The sequence below is a fragment of the Acinonyx jubatus genome, chromosome A3, assembly GCF_027475565.1.
Source record: "Acinonyx jubatus isolate Ajub_Pintada_27869175 chromosome A3, VMU_Ajub_asm_v1.0, whole genome shotgun sequence".
NCBI lineage: Eukaryota > Metazoa > Chordata > Mammalia > Carnivora > Felidae > Acinonyx > Acinonyx jubatus.
This window is the reverse complement of record NC_069388.1, coordinates 25,136,414-25,159,539: the sequence shown is the minus strand read 5'-3', so window position 1 is coordinate 25,159,539 and position 23,126 is coordinate 25,136,414. Positions and strand designations below refer to the sequence as shown.

Sequence of the window (23,126 nt, the reverse complement as noted above, 5' to 3'; positions counted from 1 at the left end):
TTGTCCCCGTGGGAGTGACTGTCCAGAAGGCAGGGAGCCCCTTTCACAGGCCACACTGTGCCTGATTCAGTTCCTCTGCCAGGTGCCCCAGCGCCCCGCCCACCCCTCATGGCGGCCCAGACCCTCCTCTCTCCAAATCCTGGGAAGCTGGAGTCCCAAAGCTGCCTCCAGGCAGGGATGTGGTTCACCAGCAGCCACAAATATTTACCTTGGAGACCTCAGCCCAGCCCAAGGTCTCAGCCCAAATGCAAAGGGTGACTTCCCAGACTGGGGTGTGTAAGATATAAGGTTAGACTTCCAGACCCAGTGTCCGAGGAGAGAAGACTGAGGACTCCGGCGTGTCCAGGTAAAGGTGTAGGAAACGGCCTGAAAGCCTAGGGCACCAGAAAGGTTCTAAGCTGGAGACACCTGTTGCAGTCAGGTCAAGACCAGGAGGGAGGCCTGTCCTGGAGGTAAGCTCCCTTAGTCCACTAGGACCCTCCTAGTAGAGGGTAGAGGCTCTCAGCTCTCAGCTCCCTTGCCCAGAAGACCAAAGAGCAGTGACGAAGGAATTGGACTGGCTGAGTCTTTCCTTGGCCTGATCCCAATGACATAAACCCACCCTGCACACACCAATTATTCTGTGCCCAGCTCTATGCTGGAGTGATTCTGGGGACAAAGAGAAGTATCAGACTAACCAGGCCCTCAAGTAATTCCCAACATGGGCCAGTGTGATACATGCTGTGCTCAAGGAAAGACCAGGGACATTGTGGTAAAGAGCAGTCAAGAAAGGCTTCCTGGAAGAGGTGGCATGTCACTTGAGAAGCCAAGCAGAAGTTGGCTGGACAAAGGAAGAGAGAAAGGCATCCCATTGTAAAGGGAACCGCATAAGCAAAGGCCAGGAGGTGAGGCATGATGTGGCGGGTGTGGGTATGGTGCTTGGATCTGGGGAGGAGACCCTTTTCCACAGGAGGGGATGCTACCATACTATTGGCTCCCTGAGCACTCTGATCAGAGGACAGGGTGGTGTGCAAAGATAATGAAGGGAAATAGGGTCAGGGTATTTGAAAGAAAAAGATTATGGAGTGGGTGGGGGCTTCCTGGGCAGAAAAGCAGGGTGCCGGGCACCACCTCTCTTACCTTCTGGCTTTGATTCCAAGGTGGTTCCTTCTGACCCCAGTATTAGTTATACTACCATCATCATAAAAACAGCCAATACTCATGAACACTTGTGGCTCATTCAATCTTCCCAACAACGCTGTGATACAAGTACTATAATTACCCCCTATTTTTACAGATGGAAAACTGAGGCTCAGAGAGGGTAAGTCATTTGCCCAAGATCACACAGCAAGTGGTAGCAGCAGGCCTCCAGCTCGGGTCTATCTGGCCCTGAGGCCCATGATATTTCTCCTCCACTCTCAGTCTTGATGGCCCAGACCTGCTCGGTTGGGCTGGCTCAGATTCCCCGTTTTCCCAAGGCTCCTGAGGCCATTCATTCATTCAGCAACCATTTATTTATTAGACACCCAGAGGTGTTTGGGACACAATGCCAGGTGCTTGGGACACAATGGGGAGCAGGTAGACCCAACACTCCTCCCAGAGCTCACAGCCCAGTCTGGGAGACAGATATTGAACCATTATAGCAAGTGTCTCGGAGAGCTCATGTTGCCCTCATGCCATCCAGATGCCATGCTTGTCTTTGGCAGCAAGAAACCCACATGCTGAGCCGAGCAAGGGCTTGGATCTCCAGGTCAGCATCTTCCCTCCCTCCAAGCAGGAGGCAGAAGTTTGCCTGGGGGCTTGGAGACTGAGCCAGGGTGCAGGCTGGAGGGCTCAGGACCAGCTTCCAGGGGCTGCCCATGGAGGGCACAGAGCAGCCAAGGAGCAGCCAAGTCCCTCTGCCAGGAGGCACCCACGGGCCTCTTCCTCCCTCTCTCTGCCCTTCTCTCCCTGGGTTCAAGCAGCCACCAATCCCTTCTCAGTCCCCTTCATATCAATCAAGCAAATTTCCTGCCCACTTTGCGTCCTACCTGAATAACCATTGCCCTCCTTTCTCCAAATTTCCTGTCCTGGGCACACAGCAGCCCCCAAGGCAGCATTTCTCCAAGCATAGTCCAGGGCCTTTGACTGCAGGAAGGGAAAAACTTTACAGAGAAAGGGAAATGTGAGCAGAGTTTAAAGGATGAATAAGAGTTCAGCAGGCAGATAAGGAAGGGGAAACACACTACCGGAAGCAGGAAGCGTTAGAACAAAGGCACAGGAACAGGAGAGAATGGGGTTATATTCTGGGAACTTCGAGCAGTTTGGAATGACTGGAACTTTATAGAGCAAGAGGGGAATAAGCAGGAGGTGAAGCTGGCCAAGGTTGGATTGTAGAGGGTTTTAAGTGCCAGACTCTATGAAGGCAGGTACTATTTCATTAGGCCCATTTGCTAGATGAGAAAACTGAGGCAGAGAGGCTAAACTGATTATCTAGGGCCACACAACTAGCACCTAGTGGCAGAGGCAGGACACAGACCCAAAAGTCGGGCTCCAGAGCCCACACTCTTAACCACTTCACTAAACAGCCTCTTCTGGACTTTATGCCCCAAGTCACCAGGCATGGTGGGCCTGTCCTTGACCTCTCTGCCCAGCTAACAGGGCCTTCTGTGCTCACCCCAGGTTCCTTCACCTGTCACGCGCTGCTCACCGATCCCCAGAAAGATGGCTGGCCCATTAACCTTCACCCTCCTCTGTGGTTTGCTGACAGTGACTTTGGCTGAAACCACCCTCCGCCCCCCTGCGGTTCTTAGCCTCGGCCGTGAAGTCATCAAAGAGAGTAAGTCTCCGCTGCCCAAGCCTCACCGCCATAAGGCAAGAGGGCAGGTGGAGTGGCCCTCCGAAGGAGGGAGGGAGTCCCCCATCACTGGGGGTGTGCAAGGCACAGCTGCGATCCCAGATCCAGGGTGAGACTCGAGAGGATGAGTTATAAAGATTAGGAGTGTCTATGATCTCAAGAGTCCACGATTCCAAGATCTTCCCTTAAATTCCATGATTCCACTGGGCCCCTTCCTTCTTTACGCCCCTCCAGAGACTCCATGGACAAGCCTCCACATTTTGCCAGCTGGCAGAGGAGGAATATTTACGGGGCCCACCTCCATCGTCACGGAGCAGACAAAAAGATGGCTTTGTTGCCAAGAGGCAGTAACACACAGGGACTCTGGGACACAGTGGGGGACACACACCTGGGTCATCCTGCCTGCGGGCTGAGGGAGCTGGGGTATTTATACCGTGATTCCCATCAGTCATGGGCTGAGGGCTGCTTCTGGAGCTGCCTCTGGAGCAGCTGGAACTTCTGACCTGCTCTTCATACAAGCCAAATGGGCTCTGGCCGCGGGGGGAAAGTCCAGCAGGGACCAGAACCCAGGACTCCCGGCTTCTCCTATCTCAGCTCAGCACCTGAGGCTCTTTGGACAACAGGCCCATATGATGTGGGTGCCAGAGAATTGTTAGCAAGTGTGTTTTGGCAGCAAAACCAGCCCCAACACGGTCTTGTGGGTTCCCTGCCTCTTGGCTCCAGAGCTTGCTGCCGGCTGGCGGGAGGGATGCAGGTCCATACGCCTGTATCCTGGCCAGTGTTCCCGCAGAGGCTGGCAATGCTCGGAGCGTGAATGGTCCCACCTATGCCCCTACCTTCGTCTTTATGTGAAAACGGCTCATCTAGACCATCATCCTCAAAGCCACGTCTCCACAGCAGACGGTCATCCATCCCCTTGCCCTTACGTCCGGGTCCAGGTAGCCCTGAGCGATGCCCCCTCCCAGCCTGAAGCCACTGCCATGCCGTCCGTCTTGCCCCTCCTGCTGGACCCTGATCTCTAGGATCTGCCTCCAGGGCTGACACAGGAGCTGAAGGATCACGACGCCGTCAACATCCTCCAGCAGCTGCCACTGCTCAGCACCATACGGGAGAAGCCAGCCGGGGGCATCCCCATACTCGGCAACCTGGTGAACTCCATCCTGAACCATATCATCTGGTGAGTGGAGCGGGACAGACCTAGGTGCTAGCTCATTCCCCACACCTCCTTCAGAAGCTCCCAGAGGAGTTAACGATGACCATAAGAGAGTGACACAGGTACCCTAGCAGGGTGACCCCAGAGGAAGGTCCCCTGGGGTAGGAGAGTGAAGGGATAGAGTGACACTTCTCAGTGGAGGGAACAGGTGAGCCAATGACTCCGTGCTCACCAGAAGACAAGAAGAAAATGGCATTCCAGGCAGTGGGACCAGCCTGGGCAAAGGCACAGACGGGTGAGAGTCCGTCAGAAGAGCTGGCACTCAAGCCCCCAAGGTGAGGACGGAGGTCAGCGGGGCCACGTCACAAAGAGTCTTCCAAGTCAGCCCAAGGAACTGGGATTAGTCTCCAACATGGGGGAATCATGGGAGCATTTTGAGCAGTGGTGACAGGGAGGGAGGGGGCCAGGCCATGCTGGCGAGGAGTCAGGGGACAGGATTTAGGTCCAGCTGCTGGGCAGAAACCCCTGGCTGGCCACCAGGGGAGACAGGAAAGATGCAGTGGGCAGGTTTGGGGATGATACTCAGCTGAGCATAAGGTATGAATCTCATGGGTCCCATGTCCCACCTAGGCTGAAAGTCACCTCAGCCAACATCCTCCAACTGCTGGTGCAACCCTCAGATGAAGGCCAAGGGCTGGCGGTCAAGATCCCCCTGGACATGGTGGCTGGACTCAACACGTGAGTGTCTCCTCAGTCAGACACAGCAGGCCTGACAGGTTCATTTACACATCGCCCCTTTTCTCCAGGCAGGTATCTGGTAAAGAGAGTCCCAAGCAGAGAGAAGAGCAAGTGCAAAGATCCTGAGGCACCTGCTTTGTCCAAATAATGGCAAAGAGAGTGGAGAGAGGCGGGGAGAATGGTGGGAGGTGAGGGCTTTGTGGCGCCTTGTGGGCCAAGGTGAAGACTTGGCTTTTACTGAGTGAAATGGGAACCATGGAGGGTTCTGAGCAGAGGAGGGACAAGACATGATTTAACTTTAAAGAATCCCTCTGGCTGTGTGTTTGGAGGCAGGGAGGGCGTCCAGAAGCTACTGTTACATTCAGGAGGAGCCAGCGATGGCTTGGACCAGGGTTTGGAGGCAGGAAGGTGGTGAGCAGTGATCAGACTCTGAATATGTTTCAGAGGTAGGTAGAAGCAACAGGATTTTCTGATGGACAGAATGTCAGAGAGAGAGAGAGAGAGAGAGAGAGAGAGAGAGATTGAGAGAGGTCAAGACTGTCCCCAGGGATTTTGTCTGTGCAACTGGCAGGATGGAGTGGTCAGCAACCAAGACGGGAACGATCATGAGAGGAGCAGGTTTGGGGAAGGAGCTGGAGTTCAATTTTGTACATGTTAAATTTGAGCACCTGTCAGACATCTGGGTACGGAGTTGGGTATCAGTTTGGGAGCTGGTGATATATGCAGAGGATTTAAACCAGGAGAGGGATCCAAACCCTGAGCCTGAGACATGGTGGGGTGGAAACTGGGGGAGATGCAGAGAATCAGCAGAGGCGCTTGAGCTGGGAGGTGAGAGAGACAGACTGCATGTTTGCCCAGACCTGGGGCTGAGACAGCATGGAAACCTCCACTCCCAGGCCCCTGGTCAAGACCATCGTGGAGATGCACATGCAGACAGAGGTCCAAGCCATCATCACAGTGAATGCCAGTGAGAGGGGCCACACCCACCTCGTCCTCGAGGACTGCTCCAATAGCCACGGGAGCCTTCGCATCAGCCTGCTGCAAAAGTGAGTGTGGCCACCTGCCTCTGGGTTCCCACCGTGCCCGGGAGGGGACCAGGTGGTGGCCTTGCCCCATTTTACAGTTGGAGAACACTGAAGCCCAGAGAAAGAAAGGGACTTATATCCCTCCTGACTCTTGGCTGAAGCTCCTTCCAGGGAATCTGTGATGCCAAAGAAAGTTCGAGACATCAAGAGCAGAGTCAAGGATGGTGGGATTTCAGGCATCATGCCAGGAAGTGGGGCAAACATTTGAAGGCGGAGAGGAGCCACATTCCTAGGGCGCCTCCAACCACCTCAGGCAGCCTTGAGTGGAGCATTGGGTAAAAACACACTGTGGAGTCAGGCAAATGCATCGTCTTCATTTACTGTCTGTGCAATGCTGGCAAGGTGCATCCCTATGCCTCCACTTCCAGGCCACAGTGACAGGACGAGATCGGGCTGCAGCCATAAGCATTCCCCACAGTGCATGGCAAACAGCCGGTGCTCAAAAACGTGCTTTCCTCCACTTCTTATCAGGAGAATGGGGACAAATGCCAATGCCATCATCCCAGTCTCCAGCAAACATTTCTAAAGACAACCCCCAGCCCCTAGTTCGTGAGAAGTCTCTGCCACCATCTACATCTGGCTGGGGGTCTACTCCACACTCCGTGCTGTGTGACCATAAGCAAGTGTCTTCTTCCCCTGGGCTCTGTGTTCCCTTCTATAAAACAGCGTCATCTCTGACCCTTCCTAATCTCTCTCCCCTTCTCCTCTCTGCAAGGCTCTCCTTTCTGGTCAACTCCTTAGCCAACAAGGTCATGAGCCTCCTGGTGCCAGCCCTGCCCAAACTGGTGAAAACCCAGGTAAAGTGGAATCACGGCCTCTCTGGCCTGCAAAGATTGCCCCCCCTGTGGGTCTGGGGTGGAACTGCAAGCTGGTGCTAAGGGCCCCGTGTCTCCTTGAGTTAGGAAAACTCTGGGCCTGACCATTCTTTCAGTGGCTCCTTGAGGCAAAGGTAACAGAACTGCCAGGAGTCACCCAGGAGGCCTTGAACAGCGATGTGCTGATAAATTATTAACAACCGACTCTCGAGAGGTTGAGGGGAAAGGAAGCCTGATTTGAAGCACTTGCTGATTTCTCTGGTATAAACACTTCCTCTGAGGCCAATTTCAAGCTACTAATGTGATGTCACTGAGCAGAGTTGGGAAGAATGGCACAGGAGCACACTATTGTATGGTATTTCTGCCACACGGATACAAGAGACGTAAATAACCTCAAGAGCAATAGATAAGAGTAAAATATAACAAAGTAATCAGGAAGTGATGAGTTTTGAATTCTCATGAGCTTTGCTTTTATTTATTTTATTTAGTTATTTATTTAGAATTTAATTTTTAATAATGTCTGGGTTTAGCACATGGCTCAGAAATTCCTGAAAACTTAACACTTGGCCCTTGCAAAGTGGTCCAGGCTGGTTCTAGCATACATGAGTCTCCTATCAACCTGATCAACCTGTGGTCTTCAGGGGTCTGTCCCCCACCAGGCCCTGCTGGATCTATTTTTCTGAGGCAATAAACATACGTTAATCTCAGTGTATATGTCCCTTATAGGGCACATATACAGTGAATTATAACTGTAAGCTGGATTCATTCACTTTGACCATTGATTTCCACTGTAAATTTCAAGATGGGTTCACCACAGCGGGCCTCCTGGAGATCAAAACACCTTGTCAGATAACTGATGTTCTTTATAATAAAACTTTTTTGAATTGAAAAGGTGATATAATAACTAAAATGACTTGAGGGGAAAGTGCCCATAATCCTTCTACCTTAACTTGGCACCTATTCTCTCTTTTGTGTATATATTGCCTTCCAATCTCCATCCATATGCATTCATAGTTTTATGTGGCTCTTCTCAGCATCAATATAATTTAATAGTCCTTAAACTATACGCATGTTCTATGCCACTATATAACATTCATAATTATTGTAATAGCTGCATCATACTTAATACTTTACTAAGCCATGCAGAGAGACTTCTAAAAAGAATCTGAAAATGAAGAATTTTGTAAAATTTGTCTCTTCTTACATGAGATATTTTTTCTTTTAAGATTTTATTTCTGCTTAGAGGTAGGAGTTTCTTAAAGTAGGACCCAGCTAGAAATTTTTTCCCAGTCTCCAACAAAATCATATTTTAACTGGCATCATACTTCACCAGCTAAAAATGTATTTTCCACTAGAAAATATGGCATAAAAATGTTCTTTGCATAATATCTCTTTTTAAGGGTGAAAGTTAAGTATAATGAATGATTCGAGAAAATTGGCATTTTGTTAATCACTATCGTTTCCCCACTGTGACTCAGTGGATTTGATTCAATGGTCATGTGAAAATTTTGCCTGAAACGAAGAGAAAAGGCACAGCATGCTTAAATCTGACAGGAGCCCATCTAGAAAATGCTGAAGCCCTTTCCAGTGTAAATATGTGGGCCCCAGCCCCAGCTGCACATCAGAACAACCTGGGATAGCTTTTTATTTATTTATTTATTTATTTTCAACGTTTATTTATTTTTGGGACAGAGAGAGACAGAGCATGAACGGGGGAGGGGCAGAGAGAGAGGGAGACACAGAATCGGAAACAGGCTCCAGGCTCCAAGCCATCAGCCCAGAGCCTGACGCGGGGCTCGAACTCCCGGACCGCGAGATCGTGACCTGGCTGAAGTCGGACGCTTAACCGGCTGCGCCACCCAGGCGCCCCTGGGATAGCTTTTTAAAATACTGATAGATACTCCAATGTCATGGGTGTGGGTGACGCCCTAGTATCCTAGGGGGTTCTAGCTGGTATCCCGGACGATTCTAATGGGTAGTTAGGGTTGAGAGCCACTGGTGGAAATGAAAGAGTTGTGAGAGATGATTGCCAGCGACACCCTTCCCATGAGGAACAGGCTGGTCCCTGGCAGGTGAGTGGGTCTCCAAGCCCAAGCCCCTCATCCTCCCTGGGTTCTGGGTTGGCAAAGCAGCTAGGGGTAGGGAATGGGTTTTTCACAGAAAAAGTTAACTGTTCATAAAAAACTTTCATAGGAAAAGTTTCTCAAAGTGCACTGTCCCCTCTCAAGAGTGGCAATGGGTGGTCAAGCAGAAGATTCTTCCACCAGGGATATTGCATCTAAGACAAAGTGACAAAATCTCAGTGCACTGCCCTAGAAAATGTGCTGCCTAGAGCAGAGAACAAGGCTCTGGAGTCCCATGAGCAAGTGAGTGAAAGGTTTAACCTCCTCCTTAAGCAAAATAGGTGAGGCCAGGATTAGGTTAGACCAGAGCTTCTTACCTTCAGCGTTACTGACAGTTGAGTCATGTAATTCTTTGTTGTGGGAGTTGTCCCACACTCTGTGGGGGTGTTTAGTGGCATCCCTGGCCTCTATCCACTAGACGTCGATAAGCCTTCCCCCCCAGTTGTGACAACTAAAAATGTCTCCAGAAATTTCCAAATATCTCCTAGGCAACAAAATCAGCCCCCTGCTGAGAACTGCTAGCAGTTTTAGGGGAAGAAGAGCTCACTGGGCAAAGGGACGTGTTGGAGCTAGAAACCCACAAAAGGCACAGAGATTGTTCATGAGTCTGGCTGGGTCTGCCTTGCCCGCCCCCGTTCTAGAGTCTGACATGCAGAAGGAACTCAGTAAACAGTGGTTGAATAAGTAAGTGAATGAAGAAATGAATTCTCCATTTCCCTCTTATGGAAAACATGGGCTCCTGTGAACAGGACAAAGAGTCTGATGGGGAGGGCAGCTGGCTGGCCAGGCACACCGTGGACATAGGGGAAGGGACAAACCACTGCAAAAGATCCCAGGCAACACCAGGGGCTGGGGAGGGCTCCGGACGGCACGGATGGCTGGCGGAGTGGACACAACACCAAGTCCTCGATCCCATAGGCAAAAACCTCTATGGCCATGGACACATGGGCTCAGGCTGGGTGGGCCAGACACGGATCACTATGGGGTTAGGGTCCGGCCCCTCAGTAATGGAGCCTCTGCATTTGTGCTGTTGCAGCTGTGTCCTGTGATCAAGGAAGCCTTTGAGGACATGCATGTGGACCTCCTGAGCCTGGTGAGGGGTAGGTGAGCTCTCTCCCACCTTTTTCCTTTGCTGCCGAGCTGGCCTCCACGCTCTGGCTCTGCCCAGAAGAGGCCTCCCAAGTCACATCTGCACAGCAACTTGGCCCAGCAGCAAGTGAATGAGCATCCATGGATCCCTCCCAAAGATAAGCATACAGGAATTCACCACAGTTGTGACTTCACAAGGACCTACCATGTGCAAGTTTATGTGAGCCAGATTTCCAAGTTCAAATCCCAGGTCTGCCACTGACTTGTTCTATCACTTTGGGAAAGCCACTCCACTTCCTTATCCTCACTTTCCTCATCTGTAAAATGGGGCTCATACATCCCTACCTCACAAGATTGTTAGTGAGGATTACAAGTTTACAGGAAAGTCCCAGGCACACGGCAGGTGCTCTGCCTGGCACAGAGAAGAGTTTGCAAATGTGAGCTGAATGGATGAATGAGTGAATGAATGAATAAACAGATGCTATAGCAATTACTGTGGGCTTATTGAGGAGAGAAAACAAGGGAAAAGACAAAATGTGTGCTCAGGAAGGAGGTTGTTTCTCCCTTCCCAAGAGTAGCAGAGATGGGAGGACCCAGGCTTCTGTCCCTACGTAACAACTGTACTGTCCTCAGAGGTCTCAGAGCGGGGATTAGCAGGAAGAAGAAAAGTCTACCATCCACTGTTTCAGGATCTGAAGAAGCTCACTCAAAGGGTGACCAGGGAGGAGGGGGGAGAGAAGAATGGAATTAGTACACATTGAACACCCACAAAGCACCTACTGGGCTGGGTGTTTTATATACACTGCCTCAGTGACTCCTCAGATAATTCCATGAAGTGGCCATCATTACCCCACTTCACAGATAAGAAAACTGAGGCTCAGAGAAATTAAGTCATTTGTCCAAGTTCACAGAGGAAATTAGGGATGAGGAAGGTTTGAACTCAATTCTGCAAGTTCCAAGTCTGGAGTCCTTCATATATGAGCCAACTTAAATAGGTACCAGTCCTGTACAACCTATGAAGCACGTATTACTGTTATACCTACCCCCATTTTAAGAGGAGAAAATTGAGGTTCAGAGGTAGGAACAGACTAGCCAAGGCTACTGAGGCTCAAAGGGAAGTCTGTCTGGCTCCTCTGTTCCTCAGGAGCAGGGCAGGAGGTCTCTCCAGGGGAGCAGGGGATCCAAGAATTCACTGCCCGAGCCTGTCCCTGAACCTCTCTGCAGCCCCGCCCATTCCCGGGCCCAACAGCCAGGGCAGATGAGACACCACTGCCACCTGGCGGCCAAGTGGGGAATCCTGAGGCAAACACAAGCAATCCTTTGCATAGATGGGCGTGCACCAAGTACTCTGTCCCATGGGGGGGATGCATGCAGATCACCATCCCCTGGAGGAGGTGGAGAGTTATAAGCAATAGTTCAGTCTTGTTCCAAACCAGGATTCTGGCACAGGACCGACTGGGTTCAAATCCTTTCACAGTATGACCTTGAGCAAGTCATTTTGCTCTTCTGAGCCTCAGTTTTCCCATCTGTAAAATGGGGGTAATAATAGGCCCTACTTGCTAAGGTTACTGCAAAGACCAAATGAGTGTAAGTGTAAAGGTTTAGGACAGCCTGCGGTGCTTGACATACGCTCAGTAAATGTCATTCCCATCATCATTACCAACACTGCTATTCCTGCTCCTCCCTACAAACAGAAAGCCCAACTGGCTGAATGCAGCCCCCAAAGCGCCCTGTCCAATACTGCCCTCCTCCCTCACAGAACTTTCTTCTTGTCTCAAGCAGCGCCCATTTCCCTCGGCTCTAACCACCTGGAGTTTGACCCTCTGTCTCCTGCCATCAAGGGTAATGTTATCCAGCTGAAGCTGGGGGTGAGTGTCATGGGGCCTCAAAAGTACAGCAGGGACATCACTGCCCTTCTCTCACCGCCAAAGATCAGACACCACGGGTCTGTTTCAGGGGAGAAGATACCGCTCAGGGTTAGGACACGCAGGCTGATTTAGAAAAATCTACACGGGCCGAACGTGTCCCACGCACACCATCTTGATGGAGGAAGGCCAGCAGGTGGAATCCAAGGGCTACACGCAGAACGTCAGCCCCAGTGATCTGTCCTCCGACCCCGGTTTCCCCACTCAGAGGCCAGAGTACGCACCGGTGCTCTTGGCCTTCCTCTCAGGCAAGCCCTGCCAAACCCCAAATATCTGACGACTTTGAAACAAGAGCCCAGGACCAACACCCATCACTGGGGATCACACAGACCTAAGTTTCTCTCCCAGCTCCACAACTCCCTGGTTGTGTGACTTTGGGCAAGTTTTGTCACCTCACTGAGGCTCAGTTTCCCCATCAGTAAAATGTAGACAGTAAAGTCACCAAGAAGATGAAGTGGCAGGCAGAGGGGGCCAGTAACTGTCAGCTGTCTGTAAAATGTGAGGCCGTGCACTCACACTGGGGCTGGAGTCCCTGAGGGACCTGGCCAACCTGGAAAGCCTGAATCCCAGGCCAGTTTTCATGGATCTTTTGGGAAGCTGTCACAATCAAACATTTTTATCAATTTTGTTGCAGTTTTGAATTTTCCCTTCACCCAAAGGGTTTCTGAGATATCTGAGAACTTAAAACCTAAATGCTAAATAAGGTATCTAGGTTTTAAAAACAGAGATTAACTGAGGGGTGCTAGAGGAGTAGAGGTTGCTGGCCACCTTAGATAACTCATCACCTCGGGCTAAGCTTCCGGTCAGCAAATGCAAAAAGGGAAACAGGATGAATGGTGTCATTTTCTTCTAGGTTGCTATTGGCTAAGACTTTGGAGTTAAGGTTCCCAGCCAACTCTCTGCTTTGTGTCTCTTTAGGCCAAGTTGGTGAACTCTCAAGGAAATGTGACCAAGTGGTTCAAAGAGTCTGCAGTTTCCCTAACAGTGCCCGCCCTGGACAACACCCCTTTCAGCCTCACTGTGAGGCAGGATGTGGTGAATGCTGCTGTAGCTGCCTTGCTCCCTCAAGAAGAACTCGTAGTCCTGTTGGACTATGTGGTAAGTCTTGGCATGAGAGGACGGGGCCTCCACTGCTACATCATGGGAATTTCCTGAATCAAGGGGCCTCAAGGACTGCCCTAAGCCTCTGAGCAGTAATCCCCAGTCAGGCTCAGTTTAAATCCCTCCAGTAATGAAGAGCTCACCCCCTCCTCAAACAGACCCTGACTCTGACATATGGCTCTAAAGCTGCAACTTTCCTTGTAACATCCAGCACCAGACCCAGTTCTGTCCTCTGGAACCTGATACAGCTGCTTCCTCTACCAAATAAGAGTCCTGTCAAGCCAAAGGGCATCTTAGATATTGGGTGGTCCTGGGACAGCAATAGTGCCCCTGCTGTCCACTATGGAGCCCACGGCAGACATCACTAATCAATCAGGGTCCTCCTTACAATTGAGCCTAGATGCCGACACGGCCCCGGAATCCTTATATTAACCCAGCATAGCAGACAATCACCACCCATCAGCTGGAGTGTGTCACCTCCTCTCGAATGACCAATGGGGAAACTGAGGCCTAAAGCTATGGGAGGGTGGCAGGAGTTCGGGTCAGCTGATAGGCAACAGATAACCAAGGTCTTGGAGATTAGAACTCAAGAGTAAGGGACCAAAACGATGAGAAAAGAGGAATGGTCACTGGCAACCACATTCATGACAATAGTAAGAATTGGGTCACTTCTCTATGTCCTCAGGGAGCAGGGAGCTGCCCAAGACCCAGAACCACCAACTCACAGTAAAACGCCAGGCCAGTGAGAACCCCATGCCCCGCAGCAGCTGACATAGGGGCTGTTTTCCACCAGTGACAGTCATGGGGCCTGGACCATCAGACCCACCAGCTTTTCTGGGGTTCTGGGGATCTGGGCAATGGGGCTGCTGGAGGTGTGCCTCCCTTTCCCCTCCAGCTGACCCACTCTGCCTTCCCCTCGTCCTCAGCTTCCTGAGCTGGCTCGCCAGTTGAAGTCAAGCATCAAGGTGATCAGTACCAAGGTTGGTCCATTCGCTGTCTGCAGTTTGATGGGTGCTCGCTGTGATCTGTGCACTGTCCTCTGAGGAGTAAAATACATGTAGGACTGTTCTGTTTCCTTCTAGCCCTAGTGTCTGCAGCAGACCAGGTCCCTGTCCTCACAGAGTTTCATTCTAACAAGGCAGTGTGACCTGCATCAATATTACACAGATAATATTTCAGTTACAAGTGTGGTGACAAGGGATAGATTCTAGGGGTTATGAGGGCATTACTGGGACACCCGATATAATCCAGGAAATTAGAGAGGGCTTCTCTGAAGAGAAGGGTATTCCAAACAGGGAGAAGCAAGACCAAGGGCTGTGAGATGGGGAGAACAAGAATTCATTCCAGGCTCTGAGAGAAGGACAGTGGCTGAAGTACAGAAGGGAAGTAGGGAGGCCAGGAAGGTGGACAGGAGCCAGGTCACAGGGGCTACGTGGGGCCTGTGAGCCATGGGGAGGCACTTGGGAGGCCTTATGCGGATCTCATATCTTTCCAGGCTGCGGATCAGCTGGGGCCCACACAGATGGTGAAGATCCTAACTCAAGAGACCCCAGATCTCCTTCTGGACCAGGGTACTGCCAAGGTGGCCCAACTGATCGTCCTGGAAGTATTCGCCACCAATGAAGCCCACCGCCCCTTCTTCACCCTGGGCATTGTGAGTCCAATTGTCTATGGCACGAGCAGCAACCTGGGGGACCTTCCTACTCACTGGTCTTATTCACCCCCTCTTGCTTTGCTGTTTCCAGCACTCTTGGCAGGGATGGGGGAGGGGGAGTTCTGAATCAAGAACCAGGAGCTTTGGTCCAACTCTGGTCCTATGACTTTATTAGTTAGGATCTTTAGGTAGAAACTTAATTCACATGCACAGAAGGAATTGTATTAGTTCATATAACTGAAAAGTCCAGACGATCTAGCTTCAGAAATAGCTGGATCCAGGTGCTCAAACAATGGCATCTTCATTCTTCTCTTCTCACCTGGAAGCTGTGTTTTCCTATGTGCTGCCTTCATCCTCAGACAGATTATCTTCTCATGGAAGTGCCCGAAGCTGTATCATAATATCAGGTTGGCAACATCAGCTGAACCAGCCTCTTTTCCTCCGGGTAGTTGCAGCAAAAGTCCCAAAGCTAACTCTCATTGGATGAGCTTGGATCATGTGCCCATTCTTGAACCAATCAGTGTGGCTAGAAAAATACACCTGAGTCGGGAGTTTGGCTGTATCCAAACCACACAGACTGAGGGGGAGAAGGGTAATTCCTCTTCTGAAGTATAAGCAGAACTAAATTAGCTCCAAGTAAGTTCTTGATTGATTTTCCCAGTAGCCCCAGCAGGTCACATCTCAGAGTTTCCATTTAGCAGGGGGACTCTGTGGGTAAAGGTATAGAGGTGGGGGGTCTGCAAAGGATAATCCCAATAGTATGGTATCTTAGGGTCGGGCCCTAGAAACAGAGCCTAAGAGAAGGATTCTTACAAAAGTAATTTATCGGGGAGAGCTGCCAGAGAGCCCCATAGAGGAGATCTGAGTGGGGCCCCAACCACATCCACGACAGAGGGCAAAGGGCAAAGGGAAAAGACAAGGCAGGATTCGTGTTTGGGCACTGGAACCATGCTTAACCAAGGAGTCTGGAAGTATCCGGCTATTGGTAGACTAAAGTTGACACTCCCCTTACAGCACGGTTGCTGCGTACAGTTGTGCAGGTTGTCCGCCCACACTGTCAGGGGGTACTGTTCACAAAGAATACAGGATGCACAGTGCCCTGGCTTCCTATATTAAAGGATATTCTGACCCCACAACCAGCAGGAGGGACTGCCCATGCCAGCCTCGCTCTTTATTGACTTGGCCCCTCCTTGGCCAATGGCAGACACTTTTCAAAAGGCCACCAAGCCCAGGCCTGCAGGACAAGTCTGGTCTCTGGGTGCATCCGACCTGGAGCTGGAGCCTGGCTCTGCCCTCAGGCTCACCCAGCCCACAGGTCAAGCTGATGTATATCTTTGACGCCCATATTGGAGACCTTGCTAGCTACTGACCTTCCAATAATAACAATGGTTAACATTTACTGGAGGCTTACTGGTCTTCTTTGTCCCTCAGTTTCCTCACCTTTACAATGGGGTAATAATAGGAGCCACTTCACGGGGTTGTGAGGATCAAAGGAGATAATCAGATAACGTTACTAAAACACTGCCTGACACGCAATGAGGACTCTGTGCATATCGGCAGCTGTAATCATCATCATCATTGCCCACAACAACCCCATGTTGTAATCTGGTCAGCAGACGGTGGGTACAAATACTGTCTCATTTAATAGAAGAGGAAAGCGAGGCCCAGAGAGGCCAAACCCTTTCCCAAAGTCAGAGCCAGTAGCTGAGATCTAGACAGTGTCGACCTGACCCCAGATCCTCCTTCTATAACCTCACAGCCCATGCTTGACGCAACTCCTGAAAGAAATGGGGCCTGGGCTTCTCTTGTTGCAGGAAGCCAGCTCAGAAGCTCAGTTTTACACCAGAGATGACCGACTTATGCTCAGCTTTAACGAAATCAGGTAAACATGTAAATCACTGTCTCACCCTGTGACCAGTGGGATGTTTCGAATCTCTGGGGTGTGAGCATGGATGGAATAAAGGCTACTCCTAGATGGGCAGAAAGGTGACATTGCCTGGACTATCCCGCTTTGGGGACCAAATGTCAGAGAAAGGGAAAGAAAGGAAAGTGGCCTTGCAGCAGCCATGGGAACAGCCTGCCCAGCACCATCCCCTCAGCTCATTCTAAACACCTCCAGGACAGCGGCTTTGACAGTCAAGCCCAGATGCTGACCCCAAGCCCAGAAGCACAGGGCTCCAGCTGCCTCTTGTACTTCTCCCCACACCCCATAGCCCTCCTGTTGCCCCAAAGGGAGTTCAGGGGTTGCAAACTAAAGCCTGCTGGAACAAGTCAAGCTCTACACAGTAGGTGCTCCATAAATAGTTGTTGAATGAGTGAATGAATGAGTGAATGAATGAGCCTCTGAGGGGCCATTCTCACTGGCATCTTCTGTTGCAGTTCTGATCGCATCCACTTGATGAACTCAGGCATTGGCCTGTTCAACGTGAGTATTAACAGATTGTCCCTGGGGCACAGGGGATAGCCCGGGATGGTCCATTTCAAAGACAGACATTGACCAGGATTTGCTTCGAACAAGGTCCCCATAGGCAGCCCCGTGGTGGGCTGGCCAGCCTCCACGTTATCAGCCACAAAGTCCAACCTCCTGGCTCTGGTGTTTACTGAGCACCTGCTGTATGCCGGACACAGCTGAGAACGTGCTAAATGCTCACAGATACACATTTACTTTTCTTCTGTAACATTTTGGTCCTAAATGAGAAAACAAATCCCTTCTTTTTGCAATCTCATTTTGCTCATGTACTCATCTCAGTGACCCTGGACAGCCTCTTCCCTGAGGTCCTCTGTTTCCCCAGCTGAGACAGAGTGGATCAGGGATCTCAAACTGGCTGCTTCCTGTCTCCTGCCATGGTTTCGTTTTGTTTTGTTTTTTGGTCCTCATGTTTTGTTTTGTTTTGTTTTTTAATTTTTTTTTTTTTTTTTTTTTTTTTTTGGCTAATTTTTAAGTGGGGAGGTTCTCACATGAAAATCAGAACTTCTGGCTTCACCAGAGAAGTCAAAAGTTGGGAAACAGGGTGAAAATTCCCTCAGGGCAAATTCAGCTAGAACAGAGCAGTGGAGCCCCTGAGGGCAGGGAGTGCATCCCTCTAATATTCCCCAATCCCCCAGATGGGTTTGTACTGCCCCCAGTATGTCTGGTGCCCTGGATCCCTCACAGCTCTCACTGGCAGAGGCCTAGGATTCCAGTATGTCTCCTGGCTGCCCTGATCCTGGGGCTGGGCCATACCCATTCTAGGAATAGCTGGGGGGGCGGGGGGCGGGGGGGGGGGGACTCTGGATCCTCAGCCATGGTAACAATGCCCCTCTCTCTCACAGCCTGAACTTCTGAAAAACGTCACCACTGAGATCCTCAACTCCGTCCTACTGCCAAACCAGAATGGTGCGTCCCTTTGCCGTCCATCCCCCCCACTCCCTAGGGCTTTGAGGGTGGATGCTTCACTCTGCCTGCCTGCATCTCACTTTCTGTCAAATTCCACCTCCTCCAGGAAGCCTTGCTGGTCACCCAACTAGAAATGACCTCTCCCATCTCCAACTTTCCAGCCCAGTTCCTTTACTAGTACCAGTACATAGGCATGCAAAGACAAACCAGGCAATGCTCCCGCCTCACAGGGCTGATGGCAGAGAGACAGAGGTGTAAACAGACAACTAGGACACGCTCAAGGTGCCTCAGGTAGACCTGGGTTCAAGTCCCGATTCCCCTTCTTGTTGGCTACCTGGCCTTGAGCAAGCTGCCTTATCATCCTAACTCAGTTTCTCCATCTGTAAAATGGGAAAATAAAAGTACCTTGCTCAGGCACATAAAGGAGACGATGATTTTAAGGGGCTGAAGGAGGTGCCTGGCACAGTTGGGTCTCAACGTCTCTTAACTATTCCTGATGTTTGCATTGTTATTTGTGTTACTAGAGGTGGAAGTCAAGAGAAAAGGTGGAATTACTCTACTTAAGCCCCAAGTTGGGGAGGGAGAGGTGAATTACTAACCTATGCCAACGACATCTTTTTCATAATTTTATTAGAGTAGGAAATCTCAACGTACAGGCACCTCCCTTGTGAATGACAGGGAGGTCGTTCTTTATGACAGAACAGTCATTCTGGCTGTTCTTTAGCAGAGGTGTGGGAGGAGGTGAAGAGTGCCCTTTGGAGCTACCAGCTACTGTGCTGGAAGCACGGGGAGGGGAGATGAGGCTGGGTGGATGCTGGGGCCAGAGAACAGGCAAGAAGCATGAGGCACAGTCCGAATTGGGTGTGCCAGGTCCCGAGTTCCCTGCCCACGGCTGCTCTATCCCACCCCAGTCTCTGACCACATTCGTTATTTCAGGCAAACTAAGACCCGGGATCTCGATACCGATGGTGAAGGCCTTGGGATTCGAGGAAGCTTCAAGCTTTCTTACCAAGGTGAGTGGGATTAAACATCCTGCCCCAGGGAGGGCACAGTTCCTGGGGAGAGCCCTGAGCTGGGAGGTAGGGCCCGCACTCCAATGCTGACCCCACTGGTCACTCATGGGGGGCCTTGGACAAGTCCCTTCTTTTCTCGTGGCCTCACTTCTTCATCTATAAGTGTAAGAGTGCGACTGTCCTAGCCTGGGGTGCATTTGTCTCTGGCTCTTTCTGTTCTACCTGTTATTCATTCATTCACTCATTCATTCATTCACTCATTCATTCATTTGTTCATTCATTCAGTAAGGCTTGGCACACCGTAAATGCTTAATAGATGCTCGCTGAGCAATGTCCCCTTGGCACCTACTAGGGAGTGAGGCTATCACAGCATCACTCCCACCCCCAAATATTATCATTAACAATATTTAATAGCCCATAATCACTCTGTGCCATTCAACAGCATCTTGTTCAGTCTTCACATTCACCCTATGTGGTATATCCCCATTTTGCAGACAGAGAAACTGAGACTCGTGAATGACAAATCCATTTCCAAGGACACACACAATAGGTGGCAAAGTTGGGATTTGCACTCTGCACCTGCCCTCATAACACCTGCTTTGGTCCCCAACTTCTGCAGGAGCCAATGACAGTGAGGTGGGCTCCTCTCAGTCAGCCAGCCAGTCAGCAGGCATTTATTAAGCACTTACTGTGTACCAGGCACTGATCACAACAGTGAACAAAACAGACAGAAACCCCTGCCTTCTTGGAGTTTCTAGTCCACTCTAGGTGGGGGAGACATTGAAAGCAGATTTTTTTTTTAGTTTATTTACTTATTTTGAGAGAGACAGAGACAGCATGAGTTGGGGAGGGGCAAAGAGAGAGAGACAGAGAGACCAAGAATCTCAAGCAGGCTCCGCACTGATGCAGAGCCTGATGCAGGGCCCGAACCCACAAAACCGTGAGATCATGACCTGAACTGAAACCAAGAATAGGATGCTTAACCAACTGAGCTACCCAGGTGCCCTGAAAGCAGAATTATTAAGAATTAAGAAAATCCAGGGAGGTTGGGTGGCTCAGTCAGTTGAATGTCCAACTCTTGATTTCAGCTGAGGTCATGATCACACAGTTCATGAGAGATCAAGCCCCGCATCAGTCTCTGTTAAGCAGCATGGAGCCTGCTTGGGATGCTCTCTCTCGGTCTCTCTCTCCCTCTTTCAAAATAAATAAGATTTTTAAAACAAAAGAAAAAGAGGGGCACCTGGGTGGCTCAGTCAGTTAAGTGTCTGACTTTGACTCAGGTCATGATCTCCCGGTGTGTGAGTTCGAGCCCCGCGTCGGGCTCTGTGCTGACAATTCAGAGCCTGGAGCCTGTTTCAGATTCTGTGTCTCCCTCTCTCTGCCCCTCCCCTGCTCGTGCTCTGTCTCTCTGTCTCTCTCCCTCAAAAATAAATAAAACATTAAAATTTTTTAAATAAATAAATAAAAAGAAAATTAAAAAAAGAAAAGAAAATCCACAGGTGATTGCCCACCCTTCCATGGCCAAGGTGTCCAACCTAAGGCCAGAAGGCCAAACTCCTATTAGTCCTGATTTTCCTAAAGTTGTGGATTGGTATCAGTGAATTCCTGAATTATTAAGTTCTGGAGAAATTCACAAAGGAAAGAAGTCTCAGAAATGCCTCTCCACATGCCACAAGATCACATTGGTGGCAGGGTAGGAGGCTTTGTTAACTAGCTTCCAAGGCAAGTTGTGGATGACTTACTACCAGCTGCCCACCCCCAAAATCTGTGTCTACCCTTCAGCTGGCTGCGATGGACAAAAACAAGGACAACGCTGTGGATAGTACAGAGAGAGGCTGAAAGTCTAGACTCAGAAACCAGAGGACCATTTCAATCCCGGCTCTGCCTCTCTCTAGCCATGGACCTCAGGCAGGTCCTTCTGCCTGAGCCCAGCTTTCTCATCCATAAAACCCAGCAGACGTATGAATACACAGGCCTTACTCTAATGGACTACATTGCAATGATCCAGTTAAAATATAAGCAGTTTATCTAAAATACATACTACACTCAACTCATGTTGGATGAACAGCAGTGTCCATACAACTAAATGGCTAGAGCTTGGTTTATTTCACATATCTCTTCTTAGGAGGCATTTAGCTACTTTCCTCTATTTTTTTTTTTTAAATCAACTTGCACTGCATGGTCCATCATTTGTACTTTGAGTTAGAAAGGTATCGTTTCATTCTTTGGGTCTGTTTCCAAGTTTCCTGTTTTGCTCTATTCATTTGTTTTGAGATAGCAGTCCATCGATTTCCTTTTTATAGATGTGTATATGTTTTTAAAGCTAGCCGGAGGAATGAATAAGTAGATAAATATGAGATAAAGCAAGTATGGTTTAGAAAAAGCTAATGACAGAAACTAGGTGCTAAGTATACAAGTGTTCACTGGAAAATTCTTTCCACTTTGCTCTGTTTAATAATTATCATAATAAAATATTGGGGGAAATCTAATAGGTTAAGTTCCTTCCATCACATTTAGTTTAAAAAAAAAAAAGAGCATTGTTAAAAAGTTAGCTTGCCTGGACCCAGTGAATACACCTAAGTATCTGCATTTTATGAAACTTCTTGGGGAGTTTTGGTGATCACCTGGGCTCGGGGACGACAGTCCTACACAATCCCATACTTTGCATGCAAACACTTTACCTGTGCTCCAGACCCCTGCACAGCATCACTGTTCACAGACAGACCCTACTCCTCTGACCCTTCCAAGAATTCTGTGTGAGTTCAGGGTCATGATTCCCAAAGCCAGCGGTCACCTTGTAGAAGATACACCAGCATAAACCACAACAAGGTAGGGGGTAAAACGCTGAATTGGTTTTTCTCCTCCAACTCAAGGATTCTCTTGTGATCACCCCGGCCTCCCAGTAGAGCCCCGGACCACCCTCTTGTCTCCCGTGAAGACTTGGATGATGGCCATCCAGGGCAGGCTGGGTCCCAGTAGGAGTATGGAAGCCAGCTCTGTAGACTGTCTCTCTCTGCAATAAATAAATACTTGTCTGTGACTCCCACAGCGTGGAGTGTATCTTTGTCCCAACTCAGGAGTCATTTGCAGGTTTGGGAACTGAACATCCAAGCCACATCAGAGTCATGTTTAGGCACATCTCAGCCAATCTGGCCTATGCCCGAGCTATGCCTGGGCCATGCGTGGACTATATAAAGATAACATCCAAGATCATGGCTGCTTCCCTGGGTTTCAGGAATAAGGCAGTCATTTGTGCCCTCCTTCCTTCTGTGTCAGCCTCAATAACACCTATGGTGGAACCATCTCTTTGGTGGGGGACACATGTTTTGTTGATCTAGTGTGATGGATTGAGGGCTCTCTGAACAGTGTGACTCTGGAGAGAAATGAACTAGGGTTTGAATTCTGGCATGACCCCTCAACAGTAGTTTGACCCTTGGGATGTGGCTTCCCCTCTATGGGCCTCAGTTTCCCTCCCTACAAAATGAGGAGAATCGTAGTCCCCACCTTGAATGGCTATCATGAGGATGAAATGAGAGAGAAGTGTTCCTGGCACATGGAAGGTACTCAGACAGTGTCATCTGTGGGTGATGTCATCGTACTATTGTTACCTGGACTTCAGGATGTTGGGCCTTATCACTAAAGGCCCCTCCCACTTGGACAGTGTGTGACTGCCATTGTCTCCCTGATGTTAGCAGGTTCAAGACAGACAATAGGGCCCCTGTTCTCTAGACTCAGGCTTGTCCCAGGACACAGAGGTCTTCAGTTACACAAAGGACCTCAGAGGATGGGACATTGGGTATTTCAGGAAAAGGCATTACCACCTTCAGGGTGTAAACAGGCAGGCGAATGGTGACAGCCTGGGAAGGCCGCCAGGAAGGAACTTCTCCTATCTACAAGACATGGGCGAGGCCAAGAGGGACACCAGGGGACAGGACAAGACCCTGCTCGAGACACTTACACAGGGTCAGCAAACACTTGCTGGGCAGTAGCTGAGTGCCAGGCTCCGCAGCTTCCACATACGCCCCCAACTCCCAGACACAACTTTGCCATCTGTTCTCCACACATCACATTCCACTGTTTCTCTAAATCGTACTGAGTCTGAGGTTTGAACCATCTCTGACCAGGAAGATGAGAAAGTCAACCTCCATCTTGTCTGGGGCAGGTCCCTCCTGGCTCCCTAGGGTCGTGCAAGGATCTGAGGGGAAGGAGGGCTTCGAGGAGCCTGGAAAATGGGGTAGG

At 50.0% G+C, this 23,126-nt stretch overlaps 2 protein-coding genes across 4 annotated transcripts in view; one reads left to right on the top strand and one right to left on the bottom strand.

The window, feature by feature from the left end:
* Positions 1-23,126, bottom strand: part of CDK5RAP1 (CDK5 regulatory subunit associated protein 1) — a 194,940-nt gene that overhangs the window by 73,246 nt on the left and 98,568 nt on the right. The gene's annotated exons all lie outside the window — the stretch shown is intronic.
* BPIFB1 (BPI fold containing family B member 1) lies at positions 146-22,044 on the top strand. 2 transcript variants are annotated; one of them, XM_053200064.1, is made up of 16 exons: positions 146-452; positions 2,641-2,797; positions 3,851-3,992; positions 4,599-4,706; positions 5,603-5,752; positions 6,507-6,588; positions 9,766-9,829; positions 11,601-11,686; positions 12,662-12,841; positions 13,771-13,824; positions 14,340-14,498; positions 16,313-16,380; positions 16,878-16,923; positions 17,811-17,874; positions 18,811-18,887; positions 21,761-22,044. In XM_053200064.1, the coding sequence occupies exons 2-16, from the start codon at positions 2,683-2,685 to the stop codon at positions 21,791-21,793; spliced, it is 1,428 nt and encodes a 475-aa protein (XP_053056039.1). In that variant the 5' UTR covers positions 146-452; positions 2,641-2,682; the 3' UTR covers positions 21,794-22,044. The 2 variants fall into 2 exon arrangements, with proteins under 2 accessions (XP_053056039.1, XP_026925659.1); XM_027069858.2 differs by lacking the exon at positions 21,761-22,044 and having other exon boundaries at positions 18,811-19,002.

What these genes read in the sequence shown, in the direction of transcription:
- BPIFB1 (XM_027069858.2), top strand. Translation starts at nt 2,683, where the DNA reads ATGGCTGGCCCATTAACCTTCACCCTCCTCTGTGGTTTGCTGACAGTG. An exon ending in CCAAACTGGTGAAAACCCAG is followed by an intron (nt 6,589 to 9,765) that starts GTAAAGTGGAAT and finishes GTGCTGTTGCAG; the next exon opens with CTGTGTCCTGTGATCAAGGA. An exon ending in TCAAGGTGATCAGTACCAAG is followed by an intron (nt 13,825 to 14,339) that starts GTTGGTCCATTC and finishes ATATCTTTCCAG; the next exon opens with GCTGCGGATCAGCTGGGGCC.